This window comes from Dipodomys ordii, unplaced genomic scaffold (genome assembly GCF_000151885.1).
Source record: "Dipodomys ordii isolate 6190 unplaced genomic scaffold, Dord_2.0 Scaffold195, whole genome shotgun sequence".
NCBI classification, from domain to species: Eukaryota; Metazoa; Chordata; class Mammalia; order Rodentia; family Heteromyidae; genus Dipodomys; species Dipodomys ordii.
Genome location: NW_012267411.1, coordinates 2,136,006 through 2,153,917, shown reverse-complemented (window position 1 = coordinate 2,153,917; position 17,912 = coordinate 2,136,006). Strand labels below are relative to the sequence as shown.

At 37.1% G+C, this 17,912-nt stretch overlaps 1 protein-coding gene across 1 annotated transcript in view; it reads right to left on the bottom strand.

The window, feature by feature from the left end:
• Srpk2 (SRSF protein kinase 2) overlaps window positions 1-17,912 on the bottom strand; it is a 117,207-nt gene that overhangs the window by 31,463 nt on the left and 67,832 nt on the right. Inside the window, 4 exon segments of the mRNA XM_013034721.1 lie at window positions 810-1,087; window positions 2,278-2,303; window positions 3,900-4,065; window positions 15,585-15,691. Coding sequence (XP_012890175.1) covers window positions 810-1,087; window positions 2,278-2,303; window positions 3,900-4,065; window positions 15,585-15,691 — 577 coding nt within the window.

Here is a 17,912-nt window from a genome sequence, read left to right as displayed (position 1 = left end):
ACTGTGTGTGTGTGTGTGTGTGTGTGTGTGTGTGTGTGTAACAGGGATTAAACATGGGGCACTGAACATGCTAGCCAAGATATACTTTTTAATGTGCTTAATATATATATATAACACACAATTCACACTTATTGGAGAAAAAAATCTGTTTTCTAAATGTATTCATTTATTTAATAATAAGCCTAATCTTCTTAAAACAAGACAGTGTTGGGGGAAAAATTTTATAAAGTTGGACTTCAATTTCATCCTGTTCTCCCATAATCTTCAAAAAAGATTTGTAGTGCATTACAATTAGGCCAAAAAATCATTATGAAATAAAGGAAGGGCCATCATTATTATAGAGGTACACTATTTCTCAAACATTTTCCACTTTTTAAAAGCTAGTTTGAAATGCAGGGTACCAGGGTTCACACCTATAATACTACCTTCACAGGGAGCTGAGATCTGATGATCAAGGTTCAAAGCCAGTCTGGGCAGGAAAGTATGTGATCATGAGCCTTGAGTAAGAAAGCTAAGAGACAGTACCTAGGCTCTGAGTTCAAGCCCTAGTACTGGTATATGCATGCATGTGGGCACATGCATGCACACATGTGCATGTGTGCACACAGACAGACAGACAGACACACACACACACACACACACCAGTTTGAAATGTTAATACAAGTCACTGGCATGAAATATAGGCTGTTTCTCAAATTTCCCAAAAAGGAGTTAGAGAAAATCATCCTTAATTATCCGAAACAGTAGCACAAAGCCAATGAACATAGATAGTGGCTGGGCTGGTCCCTGTTCCCTGAAGCTCTTGGAACCCAATCAACTCCTCCTCCAGCTTCCACTAACCATTATCTTTCACAGTCTCCTCCTCAGCTGCCTCCTGTGTTTCTGCTTCTTTTAGTTTCACCTCTGGGTGGTAGTCATCATCTTGCTCGTTGGATGGTAAAGTGGAAGTGATATTTTCTTCTATTATTTTTCTCTCTGCTTCTCGCTCCAATTCCTCTATCTCCTGTAGGCGTTTTTCCAGTAACTCAGCCTGTCTCTTCTGTTTCTTTTTCAGTTTTTTCTTCTTGTTTTTAGATATTTTTCCTACCTATGAGATGTGAAGAAATTTCCAAAGTCAGGTTGCTTCATTTTAAAGTACTATGTAACAGTGCAAATGCTGGAAGCATAGCCAATACCAGCTAACTGCTTTTTCATGCCATATTTAATTAAATTCATAAGGCCAGACAGAAGATCCTCCTAGGGTTATGGTAATAGAGAAAGCACTTCTAGCTACTATCATGACCTTCTATTCAGAGGAATATAGCTTTTATCAGAAACTGAGTATCTGGAAATACTTGTCCTTAAACAAGTAACTTGTCTTGAAATTTTAACTTGCTGCTGCCTAAACAGAAAAAGTATTATTGTAACTTCCTTACTGACATAAAAGAAATGCTTGCCAAAACAGGTAGTCAACAGTAGCACTTCATTTGAGCTTAGCTCTCATACTGAGCTGCAATCAACAAATGAGATAAAAGAAATGAGAATATATGATATCAAAGGGCAAATAAAAGAAAAAGTCACTTTCTGTCCACCTCCAACTTAAGCCACTCATCTGGCAATGAGTGGCTAAAATGTTTCACAGGATTAGTGCCCACAAACTAATTCCTAATATTCAAAGATCTTCTTTAACACTGGAATTTCCATTCCAGAGACTGGTTTCATTAGAACTATTTTCACATAATAATAGGTAATACTGTCATATTTGTTTTTCCTTTAGTGCTGGGGATTGAACCCAGGGCTGCATGGTAGACAAGCACTCTACCACTGAGATCTCTCTCCAATCCTACTCTCTATAAGTCACTAAGCTAGATAACAAAAAAAAAGTATGTATGTACTCATTACCTTACTCATGTAACTGAAACCCCTCTGTACTCTATTTTTACAATAAAAAACATAAAAAAGAAAAAAAAGTGTGTGTGTGTCTGTGTGTGTGTATATATATGTATATATATGCGCCAACCAGAAGTAAAGTGGTTTTGAAAGTATCACCCTTCAAACCCTCTCATCATCTCACAAGTCACCATACTTTGACAACAGAACCCCAGAAAATAAGAAAGATTGGTTGTGCATGACCTTTGATTGTTTCTATTTTGTAGAAATCATTATTTAGAATATAAAACATTTTTATAAATGTGTGTAACTTTTGAATATACACTAGAACATCCACTATAATTTGAAAAGCTCAACAGTGAATGGCCTCTTTTGACATGCTGAATAGAAGTATATATAAGTACTTACAGGTTTTTGCTGTGGAGCCGTACTCACTAAAACAAAACAAAACAGATGCTTAGAGAAAAAATAAATTTATAGGCAATCTGAATTCAAAATGAATTTTAATGGCTATCAAACTTCTACTGGGGTTTGAACTATATGTCTCCTAGTCTCACTTGGCTTTGTGTCTCATGACTGTTGTTCTACCACTTGAGCTATGTCTCCACTTCCAGCTTTTTGATGTTTACTTGTAGATAATGGTCTTGAGGATTTGTCTGTTTGAACTGGCTTTGAACCTTCAGCCTCAGATCTCAGACTCCAGTGGAGTTAGGATTACAGGCTTTTTGTTTCTTCAGTCAGTACTTGGGCACTCTAGTACTTGAGCCATGACCTTAGCCAACTCTGCATATGCTGTTTTTGAGACAGGGCTTCAATTTATTCTTGGGTTAGCCTTAATTGTAATCTTTCTATTTGTGCTTTCCTTCCCAGCTTCAATGACAGGTACTTGCCAGTGGACTCAGTGAGATGAGATGGGAGTCTCACAAACTACTTTTTGCCCAGGATGACCTTAAACCATGATCCTCTCATTTTTCCCCATAAGTAGCTAGAACTACAGGCTTGAGTCGCTGTACCTAGCACAAATGCTGATGAGCACAGCATAATCTTGTACATACTGAGCAATTTTTGAATATATGTATTTAAAGTTAGATACTAATATATTTCAAAAATAGTCATTTGCAAAGCGCCACCAACAGGGAAAGAGTTCAGAAATCATATAGTCTTCCAACCAAATTTGGTTTACTGAAAATGAAATAATAATTTAGATGAGAAGACAAACATCCACGTTTGAATCTATTTGGCAAGTTTTATACAAGTAAGCTAAATCAAACAATACAACAAATTGCAGCAATGATTCCAGACATTATATTAGATCCCTACCAGTGGGGCAAAGTTTGATATGGTAGACTGCTTCCATGATCTAAACAATTCCCTGATCATGGTAATGAGATAAAGAAATGAGGTATTTCTCTACAGTCCCATTCAGTCAAAAGAGACTTAATCCATCAGTCTATAAGCTTGCATGACAATACTGCAGACCATAATGTGAAGAACATAGGAATAAATCGTCAATCCTTCACTACCACAGCCTTTTCTGAATTTTCTGCAAAATTCAGAAGTAAAAGTGTAAATGCTAATATTCAAGCTACTTTATCTTTTCCACCAATTGAGGTCTTTCCTAACTAATTCTAAATGTACCAGTACTATATTACAGTCTGATATAGTTACGTTAGCTGAGAAGGGAGGATTCTCAAAAACCTGAAGCTAGGAAAAAATTCTGATAACTACAGATCTAAAAAAAATTCTGTAAAAATGTGGGAAACAGAAGAAAATGCTCATATGTAGAAGAAGCTATGTAAGAATTTAGATAGGTTTTTTAATGAAGAATAAAGTAAATTAAATATCAAATATAATTGAGATCTCTTCTCAAGAAAAAATTCACAGCATCAAGCTCCTACCAAAAAAAAAATTCTTAACAAGTATGCACATGTTGACTCAATTGACTCCAATGTGCAACTCCAATGTGCAGTATCCCATTTGAAAGTTTACAATGTCCCAAGCATATGGATATGAAGGCTCAGCTTCCTTACCTGCAGATCCAGAGGGAGGAGGAGCACCTGCTTTCTGCCACTCAGTGGCCTCAGCAGCCATTCTTCTCACATATGCATCATCCACACACATTAAGATGTTTTCCGGCTTTATGTCAGTATGAATGATCTTGCACTTACTGTGTAGATAATCTAAACCTTGAAGGACCTGGTCATAAGAAAATCAAGAGAGAGAAGGCACTGTTAATACCTTCATTATTTAACTTTTATTTGCCAAATAGGTAATATAATAATCACCATGTGATTATTATATCTTCCTCCCTGCTCCCACACAGGAATCCAGCTTCCCCAAAAAGCCAGTGTACCATCTAGAGATCACTCATGCTCATAGGAACCAATGTACATCTACTTACAATTATTCAATAACTTTGCTGGAAAAGAATTCTCATTATCATATAGTCACACTTTTAGGTAGATATAGTTCATTATGTTTTTAAAGATGTGCAATCATAAGTCCTATCTAATATACAACATTTTCATCACCCCCAATGGTCTCTTATAATGGTCTCTTATAATGTTCAAGACTTACTTTTATGTAGTATGTATCAGTATTTTATTTCCTTTTACTGCTGAATGAACTTAGGGCATTTTTTAATCCAGTCATTTCATAGTACATCTAGAATGTTTCCACTCTATGTACATTCATACACAAGATTTTGTATGACCATATATGTTTATTTTCCAGTTATACAGCTAGAGGAAAATTGTCGGGTCATATTGCCAAACTGTTTTCCACAGTGGCTGTAGTAATTTACACTCCTGCCAGCAATACATGCTTCTTCCAATTTCTTCATCTTGATCAACAATTTTTAATGATTTCAGTTACAGTAGTAGGTAAGAAGTCTTATCTCATTTTTGTTGTTGTCTTGTTGTTGGTAATTGGGGTCTTTGCTCTACATTTTGGATAGGATCTCACTTCGTTGCTCAGGTTAGCTTGGGACACCAGGGCTCAATCATACAAGTCTGCTGCTGTAGCCACACTTGTTTGTTTTATTTTAGTTCAGACATTTATTTCACTACTGGATTATAATGTGCAGACATTTTTAATATTGCAGAAAAAGGAGGATTTACTGGAGTTTTTAAAAGGCCCATATCTAGACAACACTATTCCATGAAATACTAAATTCAAATATTCACTATACCACGAAATACTGAATCCAAATAAATAAAGCTGGTCACTAGTGGTTCACGCTTGTACTGCTAGCTATTTAGGGGCCTGAGATAAGAAGATCATGGATTGAAGCCACCCTGGGCAGAAAACCCTGTGAGACTCTATATCCAATGAACTACCAAAAAAAGCTAGAAGAGGAGTTGTGGCTAATGTGGTAGAGTACTAGCCTTGAGCAAAAAAAAAGCTTAGGCACAGTGCCCAGGCCCTGAGTTCAAGCGCTAGTACTGGCACAAAAAAATAAAATTAAAAAATATTGAATAAACAAAGTATGTAAAAGCAGTAAGGCTCCAGATTTCTTAAAATAATGCCAATTACATTCATATAGCTAATTTTCCTTAAGAAGCACTGATCACATGTCTGGAAATGAACACAAAAAGAAATTTATCACTAGCAAATATTAAGTAAGAAAAGAAAATCATGGGGCTGGGAAGATGGCTCAGTGGTATAGCGCTTGCCTTGCACGCCTGAGGCCCTGGGTTCAATTACTCAGCACCACATAAGCAAAAAAGCCAGAAGTGGCACTGTGGCTCAAGTGGTAGAGCGCTAGCCTTGAGCTGAAGAGCTGAGGGACAGCGCCCAGGCCCAGAGTTCAGGCCCACGACCAGACCAAAAAAAAAAAAAAAAAAAGAAAGAAAAGAAAATCATGGGGCTGGGAAGGTGGCTCAGTGGTACAGTGCATGCATGAGGCCCTGGGTTTGATTCCTCAGCACCATATACACAGAAAAAGCTGGAAGTGGGTGCTATGGCTCAATGGTAGAGCGCTAGCCTTGAGCTGAAAAGCTCAGAACAGTGCCCAGGCCCAGAGTTCAAGCTCCACAACCAGCAAAAAAAGAAAGAAAGAAAGAAAATCATTACACAGATGTTGCATAGGGCACCGTTAAAACTCAACTTGGAGCTGGGGGCCAGTGGTTCAACTTATAATTCTACTACTTGGAAGCAGAGATCTGGGGATGACTGTTTGAAGCCAGCCCAGACAGAAAACTCCTTAAGAGTTATCTCCAATTAACTACCACAAAAGACAGAAGTGGAGATATGGCTCAAGTGGCAGAACACTAACCTTGAGCAAAAAAAAAAAAAAAAAAAAACCCTCAGGGATAGTGCTCAGGCCCTGAGTTCAAGCCCCAGGACTAGTGCACAAACCCTCAACTTTGGAACAAGAATATTCACTCTTCCCACTCTTACTAATATAATACTTAGAATTCCTAGCCAGTACAATAAGGCAGGAGAAATAAAATGGATTCAAGTAGAGAAGAAAGAAGTCAAATTATGCCTGTTTGCAAATGATATGATCCAATACTTAAAAGATCCTACAGACTCTACTCTAAAAAATCTTTACATTTGATAAACAACTTTGGAAACATAGTAGGACATAAAATTAACACTAAAAAATCAGTAGCCTTTCTACACAGGAAAGCAATTCCATTTACAACAGCCTCAAAAACAAAATATAAGTATTAATTTAACCAATGAAGTAAAAGACATCTACAATGAAAACTGCAAAACAGTGAAGAAAGAAATTGAAGGAAGAAGTCATTAAAAAATGCAAGACATCCCATTCTCATGAATTGGCAGAATCATTATGAAAATGGCCACAATGCCAAAAGCAATCTACACATTTAAGGCAATGACCACCAATGTACCAATATCATTCTTCACAGAAATAGAAAAGTCAGTCCAAAAGTTCATATAGAAGCATAAAGGAATCTGTATAGCAAAAGGAATTCTGAGTAAAAAGAGCATCTCTAGAGGCATCACAAATTATACTAGAGTCATACTGACAAAATTAGCTTGGTACTGGCACAACAATCTCAAAGATCAATGGAACATCACAGAGGATTCAGAAATAAAAAGCATACAGTTACAGCCATCAAATTTTTGATGAAGGAGCCAAAAATATACACTGGAGAAAAGAGAGTCTCTTTAATAAATGGTGGTAGGAAAACTAAAACTGGGCTCTTATCTTTCATTTTTCACAAAAATCAACTCTAAATGGATCAAAGAGCAAAGCAAAATGTGAAACTTTAAATCTACTATCAGAAAATACATCAAAAACCTTGACATTATAGGCATAGGTACTTTCTGGTAGAGAATGGTAGAAACTAAGAATTGACAAATGGCATTAAATCAAATTAATCAGTTTCTGCACAGCAAAAGAAATTACCAAAAAGAAATGACCAAAACCAAGAGACAACCCACAGAATGGAGAAAATCTTTAGCAGCTATTCAAAAGATAAAGGATTAATATCCAGAATATACAAAGAGCTCAAAGTATTAAATGGCAAAAGAACAAATCAAATAAATAAACAGGCAAAAAACAATTTAACAGTTCTCACAAGAAGTATAAACTGTTAATAATTCATGAAAAAATAGTCAACATTTTTAGCCATAAGCAAAATACAAATCAAAATTACACTAAGATTTCACTCATGTCCATCAAGAAAACAAACAACAAATGCTGGACCTTAAGGAGGAAAAGGAACTCTCGTACATTGCTGGTGGGAATATAAACCAATGCAACCACAATGGAAATCAGTATGAAGGATTCTTAAACTAAAAACAGACCTACCTCACTGTCCCACCATACCACTACGGGGTATATATCTAAAGGAGAGTAAATCAATATATAAGAAAGATGCCTGCATAGCTATGTAGCACTATTCACAACAGTCAAATGGTGGAATCAGTCAAGGTGCCCAACAGATAAGTGGAAAAAGACAACACAATATATATACATTGTAGAATACTGCAAAGCAAATAAAAAGGAAATATCATCAGCAGGAAAATGAACTAGAATTAGAGAACTTAATCTTGAGATAATCCAAATTCAAAAGGCCAAATATCTTCTATTTTTGCTCATATGTAGGATCTAAACCTAAAAAATAAACATATCATGGACATGTACATACATAAATATATATACAACAAATATACATATATACAGAAAGACATAGAGAACCTGATTCTAAATGTGTGACTATTTAGGAATATGAGGGGAAGAGGAGAGGAAGATAAGGAATTATAGACAATAATTAATTTTCAAATTAATTTTCAAATTTTAACTATGTATAAAGACAAGAAACTTAATGAAAGCTATTGATCAAGAGAAGATTGTGTGGGCAAGGAAAGAGGGTTATTCTGAACAAAATAACATATGCACGTATAAATACTATAGTGAAACCCCTTGGTGCAATCAATACATACCAAAACAAAAATTAATTAGTTAAAATAAAGACAGGAAAGCAAAACAGGTTCTGTTAGGGTGGAGCAGGCAGTGAGCACCAGCAGGATGGGGCTGCATTAACAAGGAATGTGAAAGGCCTAACCTGGGGACTCCAGCTACTCTTAAATTGCTACTTAACTTTCATTTACTAGGCCAGGCAAAGCACTTAGATTCATTGAACTTCCCTTTTCATTCCTATAAGGGGGACGGGGGGATCTACTATGTAGTTAAGAATTCCAAATAACATGGAAAACTCATAAAAACAAGGTCTGGCACACTAGAAGGTCAAAACACAGGGTAGAACTGAAGGTATGCACTGAAGCAACTAGATAAGTATATAAAGTTCACTAACAATACACCTCAGGTCAATGCTGATAGGCATCTTATAACTGTTTATGCAAAATAACTATAATGATGGAAAAATAAAAACAATAAAGTTTAATGCCAAGGATAAGATCTCCCTTTGCAAGACCTGACAGCATTAAAAAGAATCTTTGCTAGCCGGGCATCAGTGGCTCATGCCTATAACCCTAGCTACTCAGGAGGTTGAGATCTGAGGCTCATGGTTCAAAGTCAGTCTGGGCAAGAAATTCTGTGAGACTCAACTACCAAAAAGGCCAGAAGTGGGACTCTGGCTCAAGTGGTAGAGCCCTAGACTTGAGCAAGAAAGCTCAGGGACAGCACCCAGGCCCTAAGTTCAAGCTCCAGGAGAGATATACACATGCATGCACGTACACATGCACGCACACACACACACACACACACACTCAAAATGAGTCTTTACTTTTACTGTCTTCACTTGTCATATCATCATGTTTGCCTTGCTTGCCTAAAAAACACATACTTGTTGTCAGCAGTAGGAGGCAGCAGAGCCTACAAATACCCCGTGGCTTCCAGGAAAGCTGAGTGAACTCAGACATCCAACTGAGATATCCAGGGTTGTCATCATCCACCAGAGAAACCAAATCACATGGGTTAGGAGCAGATAGAAGCCAGCTGTAATTAAGTGGCCTAAGTGCAGAAGTAAAAGTAGAGTCCAAGCTTGGAAGCTAAAAGCTTCCTAGTTAGTTTCTGGTTTAGTAAATAAAGTCCCTTCCAGTCTCTGAATCTCAAATTCTCCTATAGGATACCTAGTCAAAAAGGTCTGTAAGTTTCTGGTCCAGGTATCTATCATCTGCTACCTATCTTAACATCAGTTGCTTCAAGGTTCTAAAACACTATTGATAATAGGAGGAGTAAATCCAGAGTGATGTGGAGACCTCTCTAAGAAAGCTGTCTTCCTAGTCTTGCTCTATCCACAGAGTGAAGCTTCTCCCCCCCCCCCCCCCAAATTGTAGACTATAGACAATAATGGAATGAAAACAATTTTCCAGGTTAGGCTCTGACTCTGGTAACAATTTGGAGATTTTCTTCTTCCCAAACCTGAACTTAAGACACCAGAGGAGAAGACTCTGCCTGCCTCTAACAGTGTTGGTAATGAGCTAATGAAACAAGGGAACCCAAACTAGGCATCTAGATGAGTAGGCAGAGGGCAGAAGGCTGGCCTCACACAGGCCCTTAATTTAGATATTATTTCCTTGTGGATATGCAGGATAACATCAGAGGGGCTTTCCTCAAACCAAGAAAAGTGCCTACTACAAAAGCTCAAGCTCAGCCGGGCGCCAGTGGCTCATGCCTATAATCCTATATTTTACAGGCTCATGCCTGTAATCCTACTACTCAGAAGGCTGAGATCCAAAGATGCCGGTTCAAAGCCAGCCGGGGCAGGAAAGTCTGTGCAACTCTTATCTCCAATAAACCACCAGAAAATGGGAAGTGGCACTGTGGCTCAAGTGGTAGAGCACTAGCATTGAGCTGAAGAGCTGAGGGACAGCACCCAGGCCCGGAGTTCAAGCCCCATGACTGACAAAAAATAAAATAAAATAAAGCTCAAGCTTCCACTGACTCATCTTCATTTCTTCATTATAACAGATATGAGACAAATTCTACAAACTGGCTGAAAAAGCTAACATGTTAAACTGGATGGAGAGATACTGAAAATACAAAAACAAGGGACATGCTCAGACTGAGAAAAAAAAACAGAAGAAAATGAAAAAACCTCAGTAAGTATTGTACTAAGCTAGTGTTTTAAGAGCTCATATAACTTATAAGAATAGGTGAGAAAATCCTGCATCTGTACTGCTGAGTTATGGAGGCATCTGTGCTCTGAACCTGGCCTCTACCTAGCATGTGCTGGAAGAGGAAGCTAATCTCTCTTAAAAGAGAGCTCCTTCCCAGATTTCTGACCTGAGGGGATCCAACATTCTGAGGATAACTTCAAATTAATACCAAATTACATATGTACCAAAAAAACTCAATAGTACTTAAATGTCTGCTTAGTTAAAATTAAAGCTTCTAGTCCATTGGTTCAATCATAATGAATTCACTGAAAACTAGGATATATGAAACAGTAACAATGGTAAATAAATACCTAGTGTAGACAAACTCAGATGGTGAGAAGAAACAAGACAGCTTGCTATGGTAGCCTACACCATACAGGGCAGATTGGGAAAACACTGGTTTTAGAGATCTCAGTACAAAGTACATAACATTTCAATATTACCCATTTCATAAAGTCCTAATTAACGGGCTGGAAGGTAGCTCAGTGGTAGAGTTCTTGCCTTGCATTCATGAAGCCCTGGGTTCGATTCCTCAGCACCACATAAGCAGAAAAAGCCAGAAGTGGCACTGTGTCTCAAGTGCTAGAGCACTAACCTTGAGCTGAAGAGCTGAGGGACAGCACCCAGGCCCAGAGTTCAGGCCCCATGACCGACCCAAAAAAAAATCCTAATTAACTTTTAAATAGATTATCTGCTTTATTATTAAGCCACCAAAAAGCCATTTACCACAAACTTAAAAATACACTTTTCACACATACACAAAATGCTTTGAAATAACTCCAATTCTTTTTCTATAGGACATTTCACACTGCCCCACTGTTAACAGAATACATTCTGGAATGGCATCATCTAAATTCAAATTCTAGAACCACTACAGTAACTGAGATCTAGGAGAAAATTTTATCCTCTGTGTGGCATCCTGAAGACTAGATGGCATAATACATAAAACATACAAATTAATACACATCTGATAATGAAAATTCATTTATAATTATGACAAGAGAAAGATGAATTTTAAAATCCAGAGCTACAACTGTGCTTTGCAGGACACCAGTGACTTATGCCTATAATTTAACTACCTAAGAGGCTAAGAATAGGAAAAATGTGGTTCAAGTTCAGCCCAGAAAGAATAGTTTGCAAGACCGTTTCTCACCCCACAGCTGGATGAAATGGCATGGTGCCTATCATCCCAAGCTATGTGGAAGGCTGAGATCAGAGGGATCAAGTTTCAGGCTAACCCAGGCAGAAAAGTCTGTGAGACTCCCATCTCCATGGAATGAAACTGGACACAGTAGTGAATGCCTGTCATTATAGCAACTGCAGGAAGCTGAAAAATAGGTAGCCACAGTCCAGGCATGTGCCTAGACAGAAAGTGAAACATTATCTTAAAATTAACCACAAAAAACAGACTAGTGGCCCACAAATGTAATCTTAGCTACTTTGGATGCTAAGATTGTTGAGAATGAGGTTGAAGGCCAGCCCAGTCAGAAATTCATAGACCTCTTTTCTCAGTGAAGAAGTAGACATAATGGTGCACATCTGTTATCCTAACTGCCAGGACATGTAACAGGTGGACTGCACCCAGGTGTATGCCAAAAGAAGGAAGCAAAAATAAAAAGCAAAAGCTAGGACTGAAAAACTGGGTGTATTAATAGCAGGAAGCACACCTACTGTCTCTAGCACAATCACAAACCTGAGTTTGAGTCCCAGTAATGTAAAAAACCATTTTTTAATGTGACAGATGCCAGTGCCTACTAAGATGGCTGAGATCTGAGGGTTGTAATTTCAAGAATTTGAAGAAATTTGTAATTTGAAGAAAAGTCTAATCAATCACCAAAACCTAGGCTGGAGACATGGCTCAAGTGGTACTTGAGTGGCCCTGATTCAAACCTCAGAACTGGCATAATACACAAATTAATTTAATTAAATATACACAGTATTTTTCGCAGGACTTGCCAAGTTCTATTTAAATTATGTGAGAAACGCAAAGCCATTTAAACAAACAGTATTTTTTTTAAAGTATCTTCACCTCAGGTACAAATAATGTCAACACAATCATTCTTTTATTTTTTCAGTTTAGAAAGAAAAAGTAGACATAAAATAGACCTCATGATTTATAAAGTAAAAAATAATAGAAGATAGGAGACAAAGTCCTAAGATTGAGCCCTACAGAATTCCTAGAGGCGAGTTGCAGAATATCCTTACAGCTACTCAAACCACCAGGATGGCCTTTTTTTTTTTTTTTTGCTATGGCTAAATGAGAAAAGGTAAAAACTGATCACAAGATGGGCAATAGTATTTAGGAAACCTTGAAGAAGAGTTGATTTAATTTTATCATTACTTTTAGGAAACAAACAAGTGTTTATATTTATATAAGAGCCCTTTAAGACAGTGTGGAGACTGGGGAGAAATTCTTAACCACTTCTCAAAAAAATCAATCAATCTCCTTGATATATTCCTCATTCTGCAGAATTGTGTTCCATGGCAATTATCCATTACACAGTAACAGGTAATTCAGGATAAGTCATAGTGGCAACTTTCCTAATTTTGGCAGTATGGGTAATGAGTAGAAATCAGACTTACACAGTCTGTACAAAACAACAACAAAAACCTGAATCTAATAAACATTGCTAATAAGAAGGATATCTTCCATCTATGCATTACTTCCACTCCACAGATATTTACTGCAGCATCTTCACTAAATAAATCCCTAGTTGAGGGTCTCTTTTGGTAAGGCAACTGAATAAAGTAAAAATTTAGGGAAAAAAAAGCCAATATGCACTGTCTTTCCCTTCTCTAGACCCAAGTACTCTTTTCCCAAACATCAAGGGATAATGGGTATAGATGACAATAAAAACTGAATGCACCAAGAAGCTAATGGCTCTCAAACTGTAATCCTAGCAACTCAGGAGTCTGAGATATGAGGATTGTAGTTCAAAGGAGATGTTTATCTCTAATTAGCCACCAAAAACAAAAAGAAATAAAAAAACAGAAACAAAAAAAATTATAAAACAGGAAATGGAGGTGTGCCTTACATGGTAAAATGCTAGCCTAAAGTAAAAAAGCACAGGTACAATGCCCAGGTCCTGAATTCAAGCCCCAGGACTACAACTGAAAACAAAACAAACAAACAAACAAAAAAGACTGAATGCAGGCCAGCTGCTGTTGGTTTACAACTATCATCCTAGTTACTGAGATCTGAGTATCACAGTTCAAAGCTAGCTTGGGCAGCAAAGTCCATGAAACTTTTATCTCTGCTTAACCACCAAAAAGCCAGAACTGGAGAAGAGTGCTGGCCTTGAGCAAAAAAAGTTCAGAGACAACACCCAGACCCTAAGTTCAAACCCCAGGACTGGCACCCAAAGCAAAACCAACTGAATGTATTTACTGTGTAATGTCATGTTTTGATACATGTACACATTGTTTAATGATCACAAACAAATTTACCTATTGATTATGTCACCTTTTTGTGTGTGGTGAAAACACGTAAGATCTCCTTTTTGAAAATTTCACGTATTGTTAACTAACATCTCCATGTTATAAATTAGATCCTTAGTAATTAAGAATCTATAAACAACTTATGCTATCTTAAGATTTTTCACTCTACCCAAGAATAATTAGAAATAATAAATACAGGGCTGGAAGTGTGGTTCAAATGGTAGAGCACCTGCCTAGAAAACAGGTTGGGTTAAATCCCCAGTACTGCCCCTCAACAAAGGAAATAACCACAACTATTATTATTGTAGTAGTAAGTTCAATGTTTTATAGTAAGTAGACTAGATACAACAATTTCTACTTATGACATATCACGAACCTTAAAAAAGACTGATATGCCAAAAGCAATGTATGCCTGACACTCATGTATGGCTTACTTTATACAGCTTATCATTAAATAAATACACTCTTGGGCATTTAGCTGAAAAACTACATGTCAGGATACAACTAAAGCAATAGCACACCTAGGTTCATCACAGCACAGTCCACAATTGCCAAGTTATAGAATCAGCACAGATACCCCACAATGGATGAATGAATCAAAAAATGTGATATGATATACATATATACATACATACAAAGTGGAATTTTATGCAGTCATCAGGAAGAATGAAATTATGAATCTGGAAAATATTGTAATGAGAAGCCAGACCCAGAAAGACAAAGGAGTTTTCTCTCCTATGTAGATCATAGATGCAGCCTCCCATATAATCACACATAGAATCATATTCTTAAATACAAAATTTAGTTGACTAAAGTATATAGAGGAATACAATTAACAATTTAAGAAAATGAATACTAAAAGCTGAAACCAGATTATAAGGGGGAAAGGTAGCAAGAGAAGATTAATTAAAAATGGAAATAGGACAAATATGGCAAAAAATACTCAATGTAACAATACATGAGAAAGGAAGTGGGAAATGTGAAATAAATCTAGGAAGACGGAACAGATAGAGAAAAATGATAGAAGGGTGACTCTGACAGTGCACTAGACACCTTGATGGACACATTAAATTGTAACCTCTTTGGTACATCCTTTTGAAGTCAGGAGAAACAAATAAATGTAAGAAAAAGAAAAGAAAAACATCATTATGAAACTTAAAAAATAAAATGAGTTAAATGTGAAGAATAGAAAAATTAAAATGGATTGAGTCCAAAATGTTATTCATCCATTATTTTATTTTATTTCATTTTTTTTTTGGGGGGGGGGTCCGGTCGTGGGGCTGAACTCTGGGCCTGGGCACTGTCCATCAGCTCTTCAGCTCAAGGCTAGCGCACTACCACTTGAGTCACTTCCAGCTTTTTTCTTTTTGCTTATGTGGTGCTGAGGGATTGAACCCAGGGCCTCATGCATGCAAGGCAAGCGTTCTACCACTGAGCCAACTTCCCAGCCCTCATCCATTATTTTATTAAGAGCAGAAAATCAGGCCTCCTTCTTCAGGAGGCTGAGGAAAAAGGATCATGAGTTTTAGGCTACCTTGGACTGCACAGTCAAAAATAAGGAGAAAAAATAAAAATAAAAAATAAGGAGAAAAAAAAAGAAATATAAAAAAGGCCACAACAGCCCAGGCTGAAAGCTAGCCAATTGGATAGAATGTATGGGACCCTCTCAGAAGCCTCACCTGTCGAATGATACTCTTCACACAACGAACTGGGAGGCCTTGGTAGTTAGACTTGATGATCCACTTGAGGAGATGGTGGCCAAGCACTTCAAAGACCATGCATACATCTAGGAAGTAGTTAAGGATCATTTGAGGATATATTTTCTGGAGTAAGGCATTTACGGAAAGCAGCATCACTGTGTCTCTTGCAAAACATTTCCTTCTTTATAAATTACATAATAATACTATTAATAAATATCAAAGCAGTCAGTAGCTGTTTCTCACCTAAATTTTTAAACACTATTTTACTGAACACTTATTATGTATCATGCATTATTTAATGTATACTGCAAACTATTTTAGGATACAGTCACTAAGCTGAAAATGACAGCCTATAAAATGGGAGAAGATCTGCTCAAGCTATTCTGCTAACAAGGGTCTCTTGCAAAATATTTCCTTCTTTATAAATTACATAATAATACTATTAATAAATATCAAAGCAGTAAGTTGCTGTTTCTCACCTAAATTTTTTTTTTTTTGATCCGGTTGTGGGCCTGAACTCTGGGCCTGGGCGCTGTCCCTCAGCTCTTCAGCTCAAAGCTAGCGCTCTACCACTTGAGCCACAGTGCCACTTGTGGCTTTTTTCTTTTTGCTTATGTGGTGCTGAGGAATTGAACCCAGGGCCTCAGGCATGCAAGGCAAGCGTTCTACCACTGAGCCACTTTCCTAGCCCCTCTCACCTAAATTTTTAAACACTATTTTACTAAGCACTTATTATGTATCAAGCATTATTTAATGTATATTACAAACTATTTTAGGATACAGTCACTAAGCTGAAAAAGACAGCCTATAGAATGGGAGAAGATCTGCTCCAGCTATACCTCTAACAAGGGTCTAATAACCAGAAATATACTGGCAGCTAAAAATCTGAACTCCAAAGATTCAATAACCAAAGCCATAAATGCACAAAGGAGCTACAGACAATTCTCAGAAGAAGTAAAAGTGGCCAATGAAGAAATGTTAACATCCCCTGAACATAAAGGAAATTCAAATCAAAACAGCATTGAAATTGCGTGTCAATCCAGTCAGAAAGGCCATTATTAAGAACACCAACAAGTGATGGTGAAAATATGGAGAAAAAGGAATCAATACACTTTTGGTGGGAATATAAATTAGTTCAATCACTATGGAGGTAGTATGGAGATTACAACACAAAAGAAAACAACCACTCTATGATTCAGGAATAACAGTTTTTGGGCATTTACAAGAAGGAATTTAAGTCAGGCTACAATAAAACGCCTATACATCCATGTTAATTGCAGGACTATTCAGGATATCCAAGTTATGGAAACAGCCCAGATGTTCTACAACTGAGAAATAAATCAAGTGGGCGTGCATGCGTGCATGCATGCATGTGTTCACACATGTATGTGTACACACACACTCAATGGAATTGTATTCATTCTCTAGGAGGAACAATGCTCACAAAGATAAAGGGTGTGTGTTTTCTTTCGCATGTAGTTGTTAGACCTAAATTATAATTTACTATATGTATTTTATATATTGTTATATTATACATACTTATATGTAATATACATAACATATATTTCTATATAGCAATATACAAATAGTATACATACTATAATTGTCTATATTATTTTATACTTATTATAAGTTAATTATAATTGTAAATTATAAACATGAATGTAAATGCTTACAAAACCATAGGAATATATGATACACACACTCAAACTGACTGAAGAATGATACATACAGGAATGAGATTTCATGGTGTAACTAACCACTTCAAACATTAACAAAATATCAGAAACTTGAAATATATCTTGAGTTGGGGGGAGGGATGTCAGAAGAGGAGGGTAGAAGAATTGGAAGAGTCATAACACTCAATGTACATACTTGAAAATGGAACTAGGAAACTTGATGAGATAGGTGGGGTAAGGTAAATGAGGGGGAGAACAATGTGACTCTGGTAAATGCATTGTATACATACATAATTGGTGAACTGAACCCTCCCCTTGTACAACAATTTGAAGATAACAATAAAAAAGATATGATCTGAGGAGCTCTGTTCAAAATCAACCTGGGCAGGAAAGTCCTGTGAGATTCTTATCTCCAATTGGTGCTGTGGCTCAAGTGGTAGAGCATTATCCTTCAGCACAACAGCTCAGGAACAGTCCCTAGGATATGCACACATGCACACACACCAACATCACTTCTCATAAAAATATATGGTGAGGGGCTGGGAAGATGGCTCAGTGGTAGAGCGCGTGCCTTGCATGCCTGAGGCCCTGGGTTCGATTCCTCAGCACCACATAAGCAAAAAGAAAA